Source organism: Leptopilina heterotoma, unplaced genomic scaffold (assembly GCF_015476425.1).
Source record: "Leptopilina heterotoma isolate Lh14 unplaced genomic scaffold, ASM1547642v1 Lhet_278, whole genome shotgun sequence".
In the NCBI taxonomy this organism is placed as follows: domain Eukaryota; kingdom Metazoa; phylum Arthropoda; class Insecta; order Hymenoptera; family Figitidae; genus Leptopilina; species Leptopilina heterotoma.
The window spans coordinates 321,253-339,314 of record NW_025110986.1 but is presented as its reverse complement, the minus strand read 5'-3'; the positions used below and the strand labels follow the sequence as shown (position 1 = coordinate 339,314).

The 18,062-nt window shown below is 25.9% G+C and overlaps 1 protein-coding gene across 1 annotated transcript in view; it reads right to left on the bottom strand.

The window, feature by feature from the left end:
• LOC122504090 (protein timeless homolog) overlaps positions 1 to 17,257 on the bottom strand; it is a 710,704-nt gene extending 693,447 nt beyond the window's left edge. Inside the window, exons 1-7 of the mRNA XM_043614987.1 lie at positions 17,026 to 17,257; positions 13,198 to 13,362; positions 12,963 to 13,116; positions 12,394 to 12,574; positions 5,135 to 5,266; positions 4,153 to 4,248; positions 3,878 to 4,041 (exon numbers count right to left, since the gene is read on the bottom strand). Of these exons, the coding sequence (XP_043470922.1) occupies positions 3,878 to 4,041; positions 4,153 to 4,248; positions 5,135 to 5,266; positions 12,394 to 12,574; positions 12,963 to 13,116; positions 13,198 to 13,300 (830 nt within the window). The 5' untranslated portion in view covers positions 13,301 to 13,362; positions 17,026 to 17,257. The remainder of the gene's footprint in view (positions 1 to 3,877; positions 4,042 to 4,152; positions 4,249 to 5,134; positions 5,267 to 12,393; positions 12,575 to 12,962; positions 13,117 to 13,197; positions 13,363 to 17,025) is intronic.
• Between the last annotated feature and the right edge of the window lie 805 nt (positions 17,258 to 18,062).

Genomic DNA, 18,062 nt, shown 5'->3' with positions numbered 1-18,062 from the left:
ATTTATTTTTTCTTTGTCATTTTGCAGTAACTTTCTTTTTTAGTTAAAAAGAAGACATGTAGAACGTAAAAGTGTTTAAATTCAAATAAAATGTTTCCATTAACATGAGTCGAGCATTTGTTATTCAAAATTACAAAAATTATTCAAAACTTTAATTTTTGTAGATTTGATTATAGTTTTCGTTTAGAGTACAAATTCGAAATAAATTGCATTTTATACTAAAAAGTGTTCTTTCAGCATTTGTTAGAATTGTCAAAAAAAGTCACCTTTTTTGATTACTTTCGCGAAATCTACTTTTTAACGAGAATTTTTTAATAAGCAAAGGGAAATATGAAAATATGATCCATTGGAAAATTACATTTCAGTTATTCGCTAATTAAAAATCAAGTTCGTGAATCGACACCACAGTCGTGGATTAAGACATAATCCGATTAAAATTTAACGGCAGGAAGATAGCTTGGTGTTTCTATCCAAGCTTGATCGGTTAAGCTTCGTCGTGTTAAAACAACTACGAAGAATTGAAGGAACCTTATAGCAAATTCAGGATTAAAGGCTTTTCCAAAGGCCTTCCTCTAACGAAATATACGACCTTTATTTCTCGCAATTTATTATTCAACAAGTGTACTGCAAAAAAAGAATAGAATGAAAAAATGAAAAATCATTTTTCTCCAGAATTAATTCATATATCCTTGACCAATTTTTCTTTTTACCTCCCTTGAATTTATTTTCAGTTGGGAAAAAGCTTAATGAATGAAGATGAATTTTAATAAAAGGGGCAGAATCTCAAGTATTTCTAAAGAAAAAGAAGAGCGACGGGGAAATTAAAAAATTACTTTACACAATCTCAAATATGAAAAAATAAGAAAATCAAAAATTATTTTTATCAATTTTCTTTCAGTATCCAAACTCCGAACTCGATAATTAATTTTAAAAAAGTAGCTTTCAAACTTGACAACCAAAAAACTCGTTTTAGACACTTCACAAAACTGACAAAAATCCCATTACATATTTTTTATTTTCCTGACTTTTTCCTAATTTTCATCAAAAATATTTACTTTTTTCTTATCCTGCTAATAAATTGAATTCCTGCAACGAATTTTATTATTCACGAAAAAATTTCAATATTTATAAAAATAATTTAATTCTTGCGAAGAATTTTATAAAAAAATTTTAAATATTGATTTATTCGACTTATTTTAATGCAATTTCTAATTTAAATAATTAAATTCTGTTTGAAATTTTTATGAAAATAGTAGATATTGAAAATCATTGAATTGCGAAAAGTTTTTAAAAACAATTAAATTTTACAAAGAATTCTATTAAAATTTTTGAGAGATTGAATGACTACTGTGTGGTATATTATTTAATTTTTTTGGAAATAATCGAATTCCTAAAAAGCATTTTATTATTTATGAAAATAATTGAATTTTTGCGAACAATTTTATTAAATTTTTTTAAAATAGTTGAATTTCCAAGACAAAATATATTACTTTTAATAATAATTGAATTCTTCTGATGAATATTGTTAGTTATGAAAATAAATGAATTTCACAAAGAATTTTATTAAAATGGCTCAAAATAATTGAATTTTCGGGAATAATTTTGTTATTTATCGAAATAATTGAATTGTTGGGAAGAATTTTATTAAAAAAATAATTGAATTATTTCAACAAAATTTAATTTAAAAATTTAATTTAAAAAAACATTTTTTTTAAATAATTTATTTTTTTGAGGAATTGAAATTAAATTTTTAAGAATAATTACATTTTTGAGCAATTCATGTAAAATTGTATTAAAAATAATTGAAATCCTACGATGAATTTTATTATTTATGAAAATAATTGAATTCCTAAGAAGAATCTTATTATTTATGAAAATAATTGAATTATTGCGAAAAATTTTATTCATATATGTTTAAAAAGAATTGAATTTCTGTGAAAAATTTTATTATTTTTGAAAATAATTGAATTCTTCATAAGAATTTTATAAACATTGTTTTAAATAATTAATGTTTTCGAAATATAATAAATATTATGAAAATTTTATTTGTGAAAATAATTGAATTTTTCGATTAATTAAATTAAAATAGTATTAAAAATAATTGAAATTCTTCGATGAGTTTTTTTTTTGATGATTTTTCGATGATGATGATGAAAATAATTTAATTCTTGCTTAGAATTTTATCAAAAATTTTTTTAAAAAATTGAATTTCCATGAAAAATGTTATTATTAGTAAATGTAATTGAATTATTGTAAACAATTGTACAAAAATTTTGTTAAATAATTTAATTTTTCAAAATTTTTTTGAAAATGCTACTCTAAATTAATTGAATTACTGTGAAAATTTTATTATTTATGAAAATAATTGCACTTTGGATGAATTTTATCAATTTTTTGTTAAATAATTGAATTCTCTTGTGAAATTTTATGAAAATACTAGATATAGAAAATAATTGAATATCGAATATTTTTTTTAAAATAATTGAATCGTTTTAAAGAATTTGATTATAATTTTTGAGAATAGTTTTTTGATTTCTAGTATTGGTGAATTTAAAGTAGTGTAAATTCTCAAAAAAAACAGAAATAGTAACTTTTAGTCGCTGAAATCTAAAAAAGTACCCAAATAGTAGGTTTTTGTAAATGAGTGCGAAGATTGATGTATCAAAAGTTTCTTTTCGAGTACTTTAAAAACAAAATGAAATTCCTTCGTTAGAAAAAACAAGGAACAATAGATTGCAATCAGAAATGAATTTATGACGTCGACAGTAATGGAAGCGAGAGACTTATGTTCTCTTTTAGAAGATAAAAAAAGCTCCCTACTCATGTGAAGCTCTGTTTTAAAAACTGGGTCATATTCATTATATTTCACGCGGTCGAAAGAACACCCGTATCCCTAAGGGTTACTTTCACATAACCACACAACCCATCTTTCTGTCATGCTTTTTACCCAACACCTTTCCATCCACTTTCTTTCTTCTAAATCCAGAATTACTTTTGCCTCAAAATTTCCCCTCTCACGATCTGGTAACGCTTGTTTCATTAAACGAACAAATGCTCGACTCATGTTAATGGAAACATTCCATTTGAATTTAAACACTTTCCACATGTCTTTCTTTTTATTTTCTTTTTTTTAACTAAAAAAAAAAGAAACTTACTGCAAAATGACAAAGAAAAGAAATTCAAACACTTTTATGTATACTTTCTTTCATTTCTTCTCCATTTTTTTCTTTTATCAAACAACTTCTTTTTAAATTAAGAACGGTAGGAAAATATTTTCTCTCCTCCTGTAATTTTCATTTTCATTTCAAAAAATAACTTCGGTATAACAATTAATTTATCAACGAAATAAATTTTTTTCCACAACTTGTATGAATTGAAAATTATAAAAATAATTTTTTCTTCAAAATTTAAAATTAAATGATAAAATCAAAAATTGTTAGAAAAGAATAACAAAAATATTACAATAAGAGTAATACAAGACTAAAAAAAACGAATTTTATTAAAATCTAAAAAAATAATTGATTTCCAGAGAATAATAAATTTTATTATTTATAAAAATAATTGAAATCCTGCGATGAGTTTTATTTCTTATGAAAATAATTGAATTCTTGCAACGAATTTTATTAAAATTTTTAAATAATAATAAAATTCCTGAGAAGAATTTTATTATTTATAAAAATAATTGAATTCTTTCAGGGAATTTTTTTTATTAAAATAGTAGATATTGTAAATAATTGAATTTCGAAACATTTTTGAAAATAATTGAATCGTTTGAAAGAATTTTATTAAAATTTGTTGAATTGTTTCTAAGAATTTTATTAAAAATTTTGAAAATAATTTTTTTATTCTAATTATTTGGAAAAAGAATATGATTTACCTTGAACCAGCGAATTTTCGTATTTTCTCCTTCTTCTCATATTTCTCCTTTTCTTTAATTGCCAATAATCTCTCTTCATCCTTTTCTTTTTCCATTGTACTTCGCTGTGTTCCAACAGTGGCCAATTTACTTGGATTCTGCTCACGCAACATCAATGATATTATCTGAAAAAAATACACACAGGTGAAAATTGCATACGTTTATTTACCTTTAATAAAGCACTAGTTATATGTCATTAAAACTTCTACAAAATAAATAATAAACACATTTATTACCTCTAAAATTTGCAAATGATAATGTTGCTCGCTTCTGTTACTGGCAATAAAAAGTAAAAGATCGACAGTTCCGGACGAATGCAGGGCAAATAGTAACTGTAGTTTGAAAAAAACAAAGTTATAAAAATTAAATGTAAAAAAAAATTATTTAATATTATTAATTAATAAATATTCACATTTCCATAAATTACTAATTGTAATAAAAAACGAAACAATTAAATTTCACATTTAGAAACTTATAATTAATTATTTTTATGTCTGACAAAAAGAATTTTTTGAAATAAATTATAATTAAATATTCAATAAAATATAAAATAAATGTTCAAAAAATTCTAAACGTTCAAATGAACGAAATATTTGTTCCATGTAAGATATTTTTAAAAATTGCCGAGTTTTGTAAAAATCATGAAAGTAAATCAAACAAATTATTTTCTAAATATTTATATTTTAAGCGTGACGCAATTTTATAAGAAAAATATTTGCATTTGAAAAAGAAACAAATAAATTTCGTTCATTTGAACGTTCAAAACGCATAAATTAAAATATTAAATATAAAATATAAAAAACGAAAGAGTTTTTCTGTGTTGATATATTTTTAGAAATTACCGAGTTTCGTAAAAATCATCAAAGTAAGTCAAAAAGTTTGAAATTTTGCAAACTATTTTCTAAATATTTATATTTTATACGTGACGCAATTTTAAAGGAATAATAATTTGCATTTGAAAAAGAAACAAATAAATTTCGTTCATTTGAACATTAAAAACTTTAAGGATATTAAAATAGAGATATAATTGGAAAAATTAAATGAATTTAATTAAAAATATTCCAAATAATAAATTGAAAGTAAATAAAGTATAGAAAAAATAAATCGAAATAAAATAATTATAATTATTCTGTTTCGAAATTGACTTTTTATAAAAATATAAAAAATTAATTTCTTTTTTATCCTAAAAATTCATAAAATGAAACCAATATTTATTACCTCGTCGTGTACAGTAGCATCATTATCGATACGTAAATCATTATCAGGTGGTGGAATTTGTAAAACATTCCTGATAAATGTGAGGATACGTTCGATTATTATTTCATTTTCCTCTCCCCTTTCTGATGTATCCTGTTTTAATATAATTTAACAACGTAGGTTAAAAAATAATTATATTTTTCATTGCAATCAAATTCACATCATTCTATAATTATATAGAACAGGAATCAAAGTATTTTATTTTAAATACGTAAAAATGTGAATTATTTTACGAAAATACGCAAAAAAAAGCGCGAACAAAGAAATAAAAGTTCAAAATAACTAATAATTTTAAATTTGCATTGTTTAATTCTTTAGTGGATTTATTGTTAATAATATAATAATCTTAAACAATACAAACTCGAATCGTTGCTAAGGAATTAATATTCTTTTGTCTATTTTTGTTATTTTATAAAAAGTCAATCAGTTCTTTTAAAACTGTTATGTCTAACGGACGTGTTTCCTAATAAACTATTTCTATTTCTATTTACGTTTCTTAATTTATTTCGTTCGTGTGAATATTATATCGTCATCAGGTTATGGGCCCAGGACGTGTCGCGAAATTTTGAATTAAAATAAAAACGTACGGAGAAATTTTTTAAATTCATCGAATATTTTTTGTTTTGAGTCTAACGTCATTTTATCGAAAACGTCAAATAAAATGAACACGACCGGAGTGAGATTTGAACTACTATCCAAGGAAAATTATGATACTTGGAAAATTCAAATGCGCGCGATTCTAATAAAAAATAATTCGTGGAATTATGCAAATGGAACCATCGTCAAACCGACGATCACGGCAGGAAATGCAGAATCACAAGGAGCAGCGGATGCTTGGGTAGAAGCGGATCTAAAAGCGCAGTCAGACATCATCCTCGCGATGAATCCCTCTGAAATCAAGCAGATCAAAAATATCTCTACCGCATCAGAAATCTGGATCAAACTGGAAAGTATATATCAATCCAAAGGACCTGCAAGGAAAGCTGCTCTGCTGAATCATTTAATGTCACTGAAAATGAATGAAGGTGATGATGTTCGCGAATTTTCTCGTTCTTTCTTCGATACAATAGATAAACTAGAGGAACTCGAAATAGTCATCAACAAAGATTTATTGTCAGTCATGCTCCTCCGGAGTTTACCGGAATCCTACGAAAATTTTCGTTGTGCTATGTCTTCCCGAGATGAGCTACCGTCTCTCGAAACCTTACGGATCAAGATCGAAGAAGAATCCGATGCACGAAAGGAACTGAATCGAGGATCAACATCGCAAGGCGCATTATTTGCAAAACGACCATGGAACAAACAACGCGAAAACTTTCAACCGCATTCGAAAAACGAAAACACCATGAAAAAGGACTCAAAAATGAAGTGTTTTAAATGTGGCTCGATCGGTCACAGAGCGAAATTTTGTAAAAACGCGAAAAAGGTGAACGAACTGTCGGCTAGTGGTATTGAAGATCTCAGTTTATACGTAAACGAAACGGAGCATAAATCTCTTCAAATCGGAAGCAACGAAAATTCTGGATTTTGGTGCTTCGACAGTGGATGTACTTCTCATATGTGCAAAGACATCGAATCATTCACCGAAATACGCCAAAATAACAATCCGAGCAAACTAAATCTAGCAAACAACGGGAGCACGAACATCGCAGGTAGAGGAACAGTTAATACGATCATCATGACAGGTAATGCGTCAAAATCAATAAAACTTGACGATACACTTTATGTTCCCGACCTTCGGACCAACCTAATTTCTGTGTCAAAAATTACCGACAAAGGACACAACGTAATTTTCGATAAAAATAAAGCCCAAGTAATTGACAATAGTGGAAACGTGTTACTTACAGCGAAGCGTGAACGAGATCTGTATTATTTTCAAGAAATTGTCAATCCCGAGTGCAAGAAGATTTTCGAAACAAACACTACAATGAGAACACCAAAGAAAAATTCTCTGGAAGATTGGCACATCAAAATGGGTCACTTAAACCTTAAATCCCTTCGAGAAGCCACACGAACAGGAGCAATACGAGGAATCAAGATCGAGGGATCCAAAGAAGATTTTGACTGCAGAACATGTATCCAGGGAAAAATGTCTCGACCTCCTTTTCCAAAGGTATCTGAAAGAAAATCGAATATAAGCGACATTGTACATTCTGATATTTGTGGTCCAATGCGGACGATTTCGTATGGAGGTAGTAAATACTATATAACCTTTATAGACGACTCCTCACGATGGTGCGAAATAAAATTTCTGAAACAAAAAAGCCAAGCTGTAGACGAATTCGAAAACTATATAAAGTATGTGGAAACTCAGCAAGGAAAGAAAGTAAAATGTTTGCAAACAGACAACGGAAAAGAATACGATAACATCAAATTCGACAATCTACTCAAACAACATGGAATATCCAGGCGATTAACAGCTCCCTACAACCCAGAACAAAACGGAGTCTCAGAAAGAAAGAACAGGACCCTAATGGATACTGCAAGATGTCTTCTGATTCAATCCGGCTTACCATCAACCTTCTGGGCAGAAGCAGTCTCTACGGCAAATTTTATCCGAAATCGATCACCATCAAGCAAGCTTAATGGAAAAACTCCATACGAGTGCTGGTTTGGAGAAGCTCCAGATGTGACCGATTTTAAACCTTTTGGATGCGAGGTATTCGTGATGGACAGGACTCCTGGTCGAGGAAAGCTAGAACCACGATCAAGAGAAGGTATATTCATAGGCTACAGTTCGACATCAAAAGCTTACAGGATTTGGTTGCCAAAAGAAAAGAAAACAATAACCTCAAGAGATGTCAAATTCCTAAATCAAACTACCAATCAACCAACACAAATCTTTGAAGAATTCTATCTCAAAAACAAAGAACCAGAATCGAAAACCGACATGGAAGAATCAGAACACCGCAGACTGGAAATCGAAATTGATCTTTGCAAAAACGAAAAGAAAGTTGTCAATGGAAATAATATAAACGTAGAAGAACCCTACGAAGAAAACAACATTAATGGTATAGATCAAAACGCACAACCAGAACAAGGAGGAGTAGAATCAAGCGACGAAGATTTTCTTGGATTCCCTAATATAATTTCTTTCGATCGAAGAAGACGAGGAAGACCTCGAACCATACACACTGGAAAACGAGGAAGACCAAGAATAGAATATGGAACAACTTGTACAACACCATCTACCAACGAGAACCAAAATGAATCTTCTTTCATAAACATCGAAATTCCTATCAAAATGGCATTAACCGGTCAAAATGCAGACGAATGGATGGAAGCAATGGCTGATGAGACGAAGTCCATCCTGGAAAAGAAAACTTGGGAACTAGTCGATAGAAACAAATCATCAAATGTAATCGGAAGTAGATTTATTCTTCGAAACAAATACGGTACGAACGGCAACCTGGAAAAGAAAAAGGCAAGAATTATTGCAAAAGGATATTCTCAACAATATGGACGAGATTTTAACGAAACTTACGCTCCTGTTGCACGCCTAAGTTCTATTCGGACAACAATAGCCCACGCAGTACAAAACAACATGTATATTCAACAATTTGACGTAACTACGGCATACCTAAACGGAAAACTAAATGAAGAAGTCTACATGGAACTACCAGATCGGATGGTGGACGTCCTAAAATACGTCATAAACAAAGGACCAAGTAACGACGAATTTAATCAACAAGCCGAATTCATGTTGAAAAGCATAAATGAAGGCGACAAAGTGTGCAAAATGAAGAAAGCAATTTACGGTCTAAAACAAGCAGGACGAGCTTGGCACCAACTTTTAAATTCCAAACTACAAAGCTTAGGATTCGAACCGTCAAAATCTGATCCATGCGTATACCTTAATCGAAATGAAACAGACTTAATCACTCTTGTCGTATACGTCGATGACATTTTAGTAATGTGCAAAAACCTCAACAAAATTACCAATTTTGGAACTAAATTTGGAAATATTTTTGGAGTCAAAGACATTGGTGAAGTCAAACGATGCCTTGGTATGGATTTCCACAGAAACGAAAATGGAATCTTCATAAATCAGAAAACCTATATAAGAGAAATTTTACTTCGTTTTGGAATGGAAAATAGTAATCCAGTTTCAACACCACTTGACACAGGAACAAAACTCGTAAAAGGAGGAGAATGGAAGAACTCCGACGGTGAGAAACCTCCCTATCGAGAACTCGTTGGATCTTTGCTCTACTTATCAATTGCAACGAGACCTGATGTGGCTCATGCAGCAAGTGTTTTGAGCCAATTTAATGACTGTTTCAACAAAGACCATTGGAACTCAGCGAAAAGAGTACTTCGATATCTAAAAGGAACTGACAATCATGGAATATTCTATCATCGAGAAAAGATGCCATTAGCCGGATACGTAGATGCAGACTGGGGTGGATCCTTAGATGATCGACGGTCCTTTACCGGATATGCTTTTATCATGGGCGGTGGTGCAATCACATGGGACTCTCGAAAACAACGCACGGTTGCCCTTTCAAGTACGGAGGCCGAATACATGGCGATGAGCGAGGCAGCAAAAGAAGCGATACATCTCAAACGTTTCCTCTCGGAACTTGAAGGGAAGAATCTAGAATACATAAAATTACACGTCGACAACAACAGCGCACAAAAATTAGCCATGAATCCCATTCATCACGCCAGGACGAAACACATCGACATTCGACATCATTTCGTTCGTGAAACTGTGGAATCAGGACAGATCATTTTGGAACACATCGCTTCAGAAAATATGCCCGCTGATGTGTTGACAAAATCACTATCAAAAACTAAACACAATCAATGCATTAATTCTTTGGGACTATTGAAAGAATATTTTTAAAAATACTGAGTTTATATTGAGGGGTAGTGTTAATAATATAATAATCTTAAACAATACAAACTCGAATCGTTGCTAAGGAATTAATATTCTTTTGTCTATTTTTGTTATTTTATAAAAAGTCAATCAGTTCTTTTAAAACTGTTATGTCTAACGGACGTGTTTCCTAATAAACTATTTCTATTTCTATTTACGTTTCTTAATTTATTTCGTTCGTGTGAATATTATATCGTCATCATTTATTTATTCTTTAGATATTTATTTAAAGAAAGAAACAAATTATTATCAAGATAAATGTTTCATTTTTCGACAATTTTAATTTTTCCATCGATTGAATTTGCATTTGATTAAAATAAAAATAAATAAAAACTTGAATAACTTCAAATTAAGATGGGTTAAGTTTAAAATCGATTATAATTTGGATCAACAAGCCTTGAATCAACTTTAAGGCGCAAAAATGTTGCTTTAGTCGATTAAAAATACAAAAATAGTAGAAAAAGTCGTTTACTCTATTCAATTTTGTCCAAAAAAATTAAATTTTGTATTTCACTAGCCTTTCACTAATTTCTAAATTTAACAAAAACTAAATAAATTTTTAATTGATAAAATTAAAAAATAATTATAATTAATTTTTAATTTAGATAAATCACAATTTTAATCAATAATAAAATATTCAACTCATTTAAATTAATGTTAACCGATTCAAATTTGAAATAAGTAAATTTTATTAAATTAAAACTTCGATCAATTGAAGAATTTCTTTCTTTTTAAACTACAAATAAATTAAAACTTAAATCAATTGATTCCTGTTTTTTTCCTTTTTAAACAAATGTGAGAATCCTGTGCATCCTAAATTTCCCAAATTAATTGAAACTCAGGAATGTTTCAAAAAAATTCTTCTAAAACCAATAAATTTTGTTTCTACATTCCCGAGCGAAAATCAATATTTTAACATTGTGAATTCAATTATTTTTTGAAATATTACATCCACAAATTAATCGAATCACTTCCGTGGAGGCAAATTTTTATTTAAAAATTTCTTTTTAAACATTTTAAAATTCTTTAATATATTAGCAGACTTCGCACTCGATAATTATTTTTTAAAAAGTAGCAAAAAGTAGTTTTAAGACTGAAAAAAGGAGTAAAAAGTAGGTATCGAAAAATTTAATTTAACGACAAAAAGAAAATCGTTTTACTCGATTCACAAAAATTTGATTCATTATTTCCCTAACTTTTTCCTGTTTTTCATTAAAAATATTTACTTTTCTTTTTAACGGGGTAATAAATTCAATTCTAAATGTTTTTAAAGTTTAATTATTTTCTAAATTTTCAGTTAAAATTCATTAAAAATACGATTATACTTAAAAATAATTTCTAAAAGTAAGAAAATAAAATTCTTTACAAAATATACAAATTTAATTCAATTTAATTTGACAAAATCTTCAATTAATTGAAAATTTAATTTAATCTTTTTAAATTAAGGAGTTTAACTGACATTAAAAAATTTTAGTTACAATTTTTTGTTAAATTTAAATATTTATTTTTCCACGATAATGAATATTTTAATTAATTTCAATGTAAAATCTTTATGAAATTTTATTCTGTATAAAAATTACAAGTGTAATTCAAAATCGTTTTACAACGATTAAAATTTTTAAAGACAGTCAATTAAAAAATCCTTTGAAATTTAATTATTTCTAAAAATTCATATTACATATAACGCTTCTAATATTCAATTATCATCTATAATTTTATCTGAAAATCATTTTTAAATCAATTCTAATTAAAAAGTTGTACGAGAATTCAATTATTCAAATATATGAAAATAGATAATTTATTGAATAATTGAAATCTTAAACATAATTTATTTTATTAACAAATTTTCAAATAATTAAATTCTTTTGAAGAATTTTAATATAAAGTTTTTAAGAACAATTGTATTTTTGTATGCATTAATTGAACATTGTATTAAAAATAATTGAAATCCCGCGATAAGTTTTATTATTTATGAAAATAATTGAATTCTTGGAATGAATTTTATTAAAATTTTAAAAAATAATTAAATTCCTGAGAAGAATTTTAGAAAAAGAATTTTTTTTAAATTTGTTGAATTGTTTCTAAGAATTTTATTAAAAATTTTGAAAAGAATTTTTTTGTTCCAATTATTGGCGAATTTAATGTAGTACAAATTCTCAAATCTAGAAAAAGTATCCAAATAATAGCAAATCGTAAAAAAGTAGTAAATAGTAGGATTTAGTAAATGAGTACGAAGTCTGAATTACTGAATGTTATATAAAAAATAGTAGGAAGAAAATAGAATTCAAAAAACAAAATAAAATTCAGTAAACTACTTAAATACAGTAAGATTACTTACAATACTCAACAATTTGCTAAGATGATCTCTAACCGTATTCCAAACTCCCTCTTCGGTAAGAGCAATTTTGTAGCCTTGCAAATGAGAAACGATTTCTTGATAAAGGGTTCGAGTGACTTTCTCCGTCGGCAATTCGTCATTATAAAACATCAAAGCCGAACTCGTTAAATTGATCATCAACCTAAATGGAAATATATCAATTATAGGGTAATTGTTTCTTCATTTCATTGTAAATTGAGAATCGATATTGAATTTTCAAGACATGCGATTGAAAATACTTTTTCTCCCTATTTATTGATTGATATTCGCAACTCATAAACCTCAATATTGTTAGCAAATATTCCGACTGGAAATTGTAAAATGCAATTAGTTGCTTTGCAAATTAATTTCATTTAAATCTTCTTTAGGGATTAATTCAATTTAAAATATATCGAACCATTCATGGTTCGAATATTACAGATATTTCACAATATCAAAAACTATACATATTGAAAATACATTTTTTTTCTTTTGATAAATAAAATAATAAATAATTACAATAAATAAAAGGAAAATTTAAATTTTCTTACCGTAAGAGAACATCCCAAAGTTCTTGTTTGTCGGTATGTTCGACAAAAATTTTAATAAGATCGGTTTGAACGATTTTCGAGTGTCCGAGATAGCGACGAACAACATGAGTAGAGTCATCTCTTCGTAGATATTTTATTAAATCTTTTATGACCTCTGCAAAAAAAAAGAATAGAATTAAAGTAAAATAGAAAATTTTAATTTCATAGAAATGAAAAAAAATTTTGAGAAACTTACCAAGGCAGTTTTTGTCCAAATGATACTTATAGCCATCGTAATAACCAAGCGCATCGCAAGTGGCTGCCAATTCAGCAGAAATATATGGAGTAAATTCCGTCATGATATATTACTCCTGGATTATTCTAAGTGTTTTCCGGTTAATCTGATGCTTAACTAGAGTTTCTGAAAAATATTTTAGTCTATATATATTTAAAAATTTTATTAAAAACTAGCAAATGTTACGCGCGCTAGCGCATGGAACGTGATTTTCCATTTATTATTACTATGCAAAATACAAAATTTTTTTATTTTCAAATTAAATTTTTTTTAATAATTTCATAATCAAAAAATTTACTTATTAATTTGTCGCAAAAATTTAATTATTTTTAATACAATTTGAACAATATTTTTCGAAAAAATTCAATTATTCCATAAATTTTAATAAATCTTTCAAAACAATTCAATTATTTTTTTAATTTTTAACAAAATTTTTTGAAAGAATCCAATTATTTTCTAAAATTTTAATAAATCCTTCGAAACAATGCAATTATTTTTATAAGTAGTAAAGAAAATTCACCAGAAGAATTAAATTATTTGTTATAAATAATAAAATTCTTCTCAGGATTTCAATTATTTTCAATACAATTTTAATAAACTTCGATAATCAAATTAATTAACTATAATAATTTGAATGTTCTTTCATTCATTCATTCACTTTTCTGCCCCTCACACTCTGAAGTTGTCTTTTGTTCATACTTTTGTTTTTTGTTAACTTTAGATAGATTGTATATTATTATATTATTATGTTATAATTATTTTTATTTTATAATTAATTAAAAATTGTAATGCCAAATAGAAATCATCAGAATTTTTTTCACTTCTTTTCATTAAAAGACTAAAATTTTGTTAAATATTATGTTTTGTCAAATTGAAATTATGCGGATTTTTGTTCTTTACTTCTAAACAAAATTAGAAAATTGTTAAATTAAACAACTTATAAAAGTATTGTTATAAAATATGAAGATATCGATTGCTCCGAGTCGAAGACTCGGAGTGATCGATTTCTTCATGTTTTCTAATAATTAAAGATGACCGAGAGATAAAATCATTATTTCATACATATTATAAGAATATTGTTACTGTAACTTCTTAAAAATTATTTTCATCATTTTAATTCAATTATTATTTTCTAGAATTTTAAATTATTATTTATGAAAATAATTGAATTCCTGTGAAATTTTTATTATTTATGAAAATAATTAAATGTTTTCATACAATTTTATTAAAATTTTTCTTAAATATAATTGAATTCTTTTTGGGAAATTTTATTAAAATGGTAGATATTGAAAATAATTGAGGGGCTGGATGCTATAATGTGTTACGCGCCATGTTAAGTGAATGGCGCGTAACACATTATAGCATCCAGCCCCTCAATTAAAATTAGAAAATTTTTTGAAAATAATTGAAATTAGGACAAAATTTTTTTTGACATTTATGAAAATAATTGAAATTTGGAGAAGAATTTTGTTATTTATTTATAAAGATAATTGGGATTTTTCAGAGAATTTTTTTCAAATTTTGAACATAGTTGAATTTTATAAGAAGAATTTTATTTTTTCGTCAAATAATTGAATATCTGCAATTATTTGAAAATTCTATTATTTTATTCAAAAATATTTTCGAAAAAATCAGTTTTGTTTTTAAATCAGATTTTTTATTTCATAAATATATTTTAATAAAATTTTTTTAAAAAACACTTTTCGCACTTTTCGCGGAATTCATTTAAAATTGTATGAAAAAATAATTGAAATTCTACAATGAGTTTTATTATTTATAGAAATAATTGAATTTTTGCATCGATTTTAACTGAAAAAATATTTTAATTCTTAAGAAAAATGTTATTATTTAGAAAATTAATTCAATTCTTGCCCAAAAAATTGATTACAATCTTTAAAATCATTCAAATTTTGCAAAAAAATTTATTATTTTTGAAAATAATTGAATTTCTCAGAAGAATTTTATTATTTATGAAATTAATTGAATTCTTTCCAAAAAATTGATTAAAATCTTTGAAATAATTGAATTCCTCACAAGAATTTTCTTACTTATGAAAATAATTGAATTTTTATGAAGAATTTTGTTAACATTTTCAAAAATAATTGAATTTTACTGAAAAATTTAATTATTTATAAAAAATAATTGAAATCCCTTAAAAAATCTACTTATTTATAAAAATAATTGAATTCTTTACAAGAATTTTGATTTAAATCTTTGAAATAATTCGAATGTTGCAAAGAATTTTATTATTTTTAGAAATAATTAAATTCTTCTGAAAAATTTTAACATTTTGTATATAAATTAAATGATTGAGAGGAAATTTTGAACATTTTTTTTTTTTTTTTAATAACCTTCGCGCTAACAAAGATTTTTGTATACGCGGACTACCGGCTGGCCACGCGGTGTGGCCATACGCTATTTTACTTATTATGTTCCCAAAACGATTAAAATTCATCAAACTTTTTGTATATAATTATGTGTTAATACAATTTAACTGAAAAAAAATTTTGTTCATTGAGTTAAAATGGCGATTCTATTGATGCAAAAGTCGAGCAGATATACAACATTATGTATTACTGGCCACATTGTGTGGCCAGCCGGTAGCCCGAAGGATAATAGAATTGTTTTGTGAAATTTTAGTAAAATAGTAATTAAAATTTGAATTCTTTTTGGGAAATTTTAATAAAATAGTAGATATTGAAAATCATTGAAATTAGAAAATTTTTTGAAAATTATTAAAATTAGGACAATAATTTTTTTGACGTTTATGAAAATAATTGTACTTTGGAGAAGAATTTTGTTATTTATAAATATAATTGGGATTTTTACGAGGATTTTTTAAAAATTTTGAACATGGTTGAATTTTATAAGAATTTTATTTTTTTTTTTAATAATTGAATTTCTGCAATTATTTGTAATTTCTCTAAGCAAATTTTTATAAATCTTTGTTTGACATTTTTTTAAATAGTTTCTTGATCTACTATCTAAAAGAAAAAAAATGTTAAACAAAAGAAATTTTGTCTCTTTAACCAATGATATAAACATGAAATTCACCTACAAATATGTTTCCTTTAATTTCGAATATAATTTACCAAAAAAGAATTATTTTCTAAATTTTTAATGTATATTTTTATTTAATTGTAAAAAATCGTTTGAAAATTGTATTGACTTTATTAACTTGAATGCTTAGAATGTATGAACCACAATAAACGAACAAATGTAATATTGATAAAAATTGTTTCACTAAAACAATTAAAAAAAAGCAGTAAAAATATTTTTAAAATATTCAGATCTATTTTACTTTGAGAGACATTTTCATTTACATTATTAATCGAAATTGATTAACAACTAAAATTAGAAAATTCTACCTCTAAAATAAAAAATAAATACCAAAGATAAATATACGTACAATAAATAACGTCCATTGAATTAAATAACGGAGGTCATTCGTCATTAAATAATGACTTTCGCATTATTAAGTCAATCTATGTAAATTCCGCAGATGTTTATAAATAAACAACTACTTTTATAAAAACAAATAATTAAATAATCGAAACATCTAAACCGATTTGACAGTTTACAAAAATTGTATGTTTTTTAAGGTTATGTCACCGGTACAAGAGAAATTATTCACCGCAGTAATTACGAAGATTAAACGAAAATATAAACCTTGATTTAGGAAACAAAAATTCGCAAATTATTAAAAATGTTAACCAAATAATGTGTCTCAATGATCTTTATATAGTTAAAATTTGTCAAAAAGAAAAAATTTAACAGTGATAAACATACCAAATGATTTACGCAACAGCAAAGTCGTTGCACATTTTTCACTGACAACGTTACCGCTATTACACTATATATTCTCAAAATAAAACACACGCTGAATTAAAACGTACAACATAACTTATTGCCCTCAAAAATAAAAAGGAAAACTAAACAACGAACAAAGAAGACCAACACGTGTTGTATTATGTTTACGCATGTTTACATGCAAGCAAGCAACAAGTCACGACAGGCAGAATGAAAAAGGCGCGCAAAATTATTAGCCGCCATATTGAATTACTTTTCTAAACCCATTATTTCTATTGGACGAAAATTATAACCAATGAATTATGCAGCGGGAAAATAATTTTAATTTCAATTACATTGACAAATGATTTTTGTAATTTTCATTTTTATATTTATTTTTCATTTACCTTTTATATATTATTATTAACATTATTATTATTATTATTATTATTATTATTATTATTATTATTATTATTATTATTATTATTTTTATTATTCCTATTGTTATTAATAAAATGGTAAAATTATTCTTAGTTTGAAAAATTCTTAAAGAGTAGATATTATTTAATTGTTAAAGTAAATTGTAAATAATAATAATTAAAATACTTTTAGTACCTATATTTTGTTTTTATTATTTATTATTCTTTGTATTTTTGTATGAAAAAGTACTACCAGTGTAAACAATAAATAAATAATAATAATTAAATTAAATGCCAGAAAATAAAAGTTAATAGTTTCAAAACATAAATAATAAATTCTAAACTAAATAAAACATTTTCAAATAAAATTTTTTTAATTCTTTTCTAAATCAAGTAAGTATTTTTAATAATTTTTAGAAAGTTTTTTGAGAATTCAATCATTCGAAAAAAAATTAGAATTTTCACTAAAAATATATACGTCTGACATTCAATTGTTTTCAATTGAATTTAACGAAATTTTGATTATTCTAAAATTTATCAATTATATCTTTTGTTCAAAATATAGAAAAAATTAATAATAAATAAATAATTTTAAAAAAATTTGAATCAAAATTTTTC